This window comes from Lycium ferocissimum, unplaced genomic scaffold (assembly GCF_029784015.1).
Source record: "Lycium ferocissimum isolate CSIRO_LF1 unplaced genomic scaffold, AGI_CSIRO_Lferr_CH_V1 ctg12296, whole genome shotgun sequence".
Taxonomy (NCBI): Eukaryota; Viridiplantae; Streptophyta; class Magnoliopsida; order Solanales; family Solanaceae; genus Lycium; species Lycium ferocissimum.
This window is the reverse complement of record NW_026714285.1, coordinates 22,028-23,726: the sequence shown is the minus strand read 5'-3', so window position 1 is coordinate 23,726 and position 1,699 is coordinate 22,028. Positions and strand designations below refer to the sequence as shown.

Genomic DNA, 1,699 nt, shown 5'->3' with positions numbered 1-1,699 from the left:
TTTTGGTCTCAAATTTTTCCAACTTTCATTCTCTAATTTTTCCTTATTCCAATCTTACCCCTAACACTTCATATCAACAAAAGACGAATATGCAACTTATGCGTTGAGACAAAATCAACAAAACCGGAAATTAAAAGTCTTGTCCATACCTCGTCGCAACCAACTTAGAATATTCCGACGTACGAAGTACGGGGTGTAACACATTATATGCGAGAAAGTGTAGAACTCCTCTATGTTGGAGTGAAGTTGGTGAAAGAAAATATGTTGGCCCTGAGATTGTGTAACAAACTGAAGATAAGGTAAAATTCATCAAGGATCATCTAAAAATTGCTTCGGATAGACAAAAGTCTTATACTGATCTTAAGAGACATGAAATTGAGCATCAAGTAGTAGATAAGGTGTTTTTAAAGGTTTCCCCATGGAAGAAGATTATGAGATTTGGCCAAAAAGGAAAACTTAGTCCTCGATTTATTAGACCATATGAAGTACATGAAATAGTTGGTCCAGTTGCATATAAACTAGCTCTTCCACCGGATTTAGATAAGATCCACAATGTCTTCCATGTTTCTATGCTTAGAAGATATCGCTCAGATCCATCTCATATTCTTCCTATTGAATCCATTGAGGTCAGACCTGACTTAACATATGAAGAGGAACCTATTCAAATCTTGGCGCGTGAGATAAAAGAGCTTAGAAACATGAAAATTCCATTAGTAAAAGTCCTTTGGAGGAATCATTCTGGCAAAGAAGCAACCTAGGGGCGAGAGGAGGATATGCAAATTCAATATCCACATTTGTTTTGAGGCTAGTATAAGGTAAATTTCGGGACGAAATTTCTTAAGGGGGGAGAGTTGTAACACCCTAAATTTTTTTAATCTAACTCTTGAATTTTCGATTGACCATATCTTGATAGTAAGGGTATATTTTACTTCGCACTTCCTGAATGTCAACTTGACGATATTGGAAACTTTTTTGAAGTGTTATGGTGTAGTTATATAAACTACTCCTACTATGATTATCTTACTAAATTATTAAATGGATTAGATATATATAAAAGTGGGCAGCCACCTTTTTATTTTATTTTATTATTTTTCCTTTCATCCTTATCCTAGGGAGTATATAATATCTTTTTGTGGCTCTTATCCTCTCCACCACCTCCAATTTCATTTTCTCCAAGGAAATAAAACCACAAAACCTCTCTCCTCTCACAATATTCATCCTCTAAATCAATCATCAAGACTTTCTTTGGTTGAAGCACAAACAAATCCACACGATTGAGGTAAGTTCAGAACCCGTTTTTGAACTGGACAGTTGTTAATGTTTTCAGCATATCTCCTTGTACAAAATTTAGTTTTAAGTGATACAAGATGTTCTAGAAAGCTATTTCATAGTCCTAAAACTTTTGTTCAGGCTCCAAAATCCAGTTTTGCGTGTATTTACTCGAAAAGGGGTGATGAAGTACAGGGCAGGTGCAGCCCAGATTTCTGTTTTGCAAACACTACATGTACTACTGTTAGTATTTTGAGCATATCTTGTAGAAAAAACTGCTATAGGAGTGATTTGAATTTATTTGAAACCCTAAGACATTTATCTACAACTTTCATTAAGGCCAAAAAGTCTATTTTTGCTGTTTATCCATTTGAAACCGAGCCACAATACAAGACAGTAGTACTGTCCAGAATTCCTGTTTTGATAGTTT

The 1,699-nt window shown here is 35.1% G+C and overlaps 1 protein-coding gene across 1 annotated transcript; it reads left to right on the top strand.

Moving 5' to 3' along the window:
• The first annotated feature begins 431 nt into the window (after positions 1 to 431).
• On the top strand, positions 432 to 758 carry LOC132041925 (uncharacterized). The gene has a single exon (XM_059432602.1). The coding sequence runs from the start codon at positions 432 to 434 to the stop codon at positions 756 to 758; it is 327 nt and encodes a 108-aa protein (XP_059288585.1).
• The last annotated feature ends 941 nt before the right edge of the window (positions 759 to 1,699 follow it).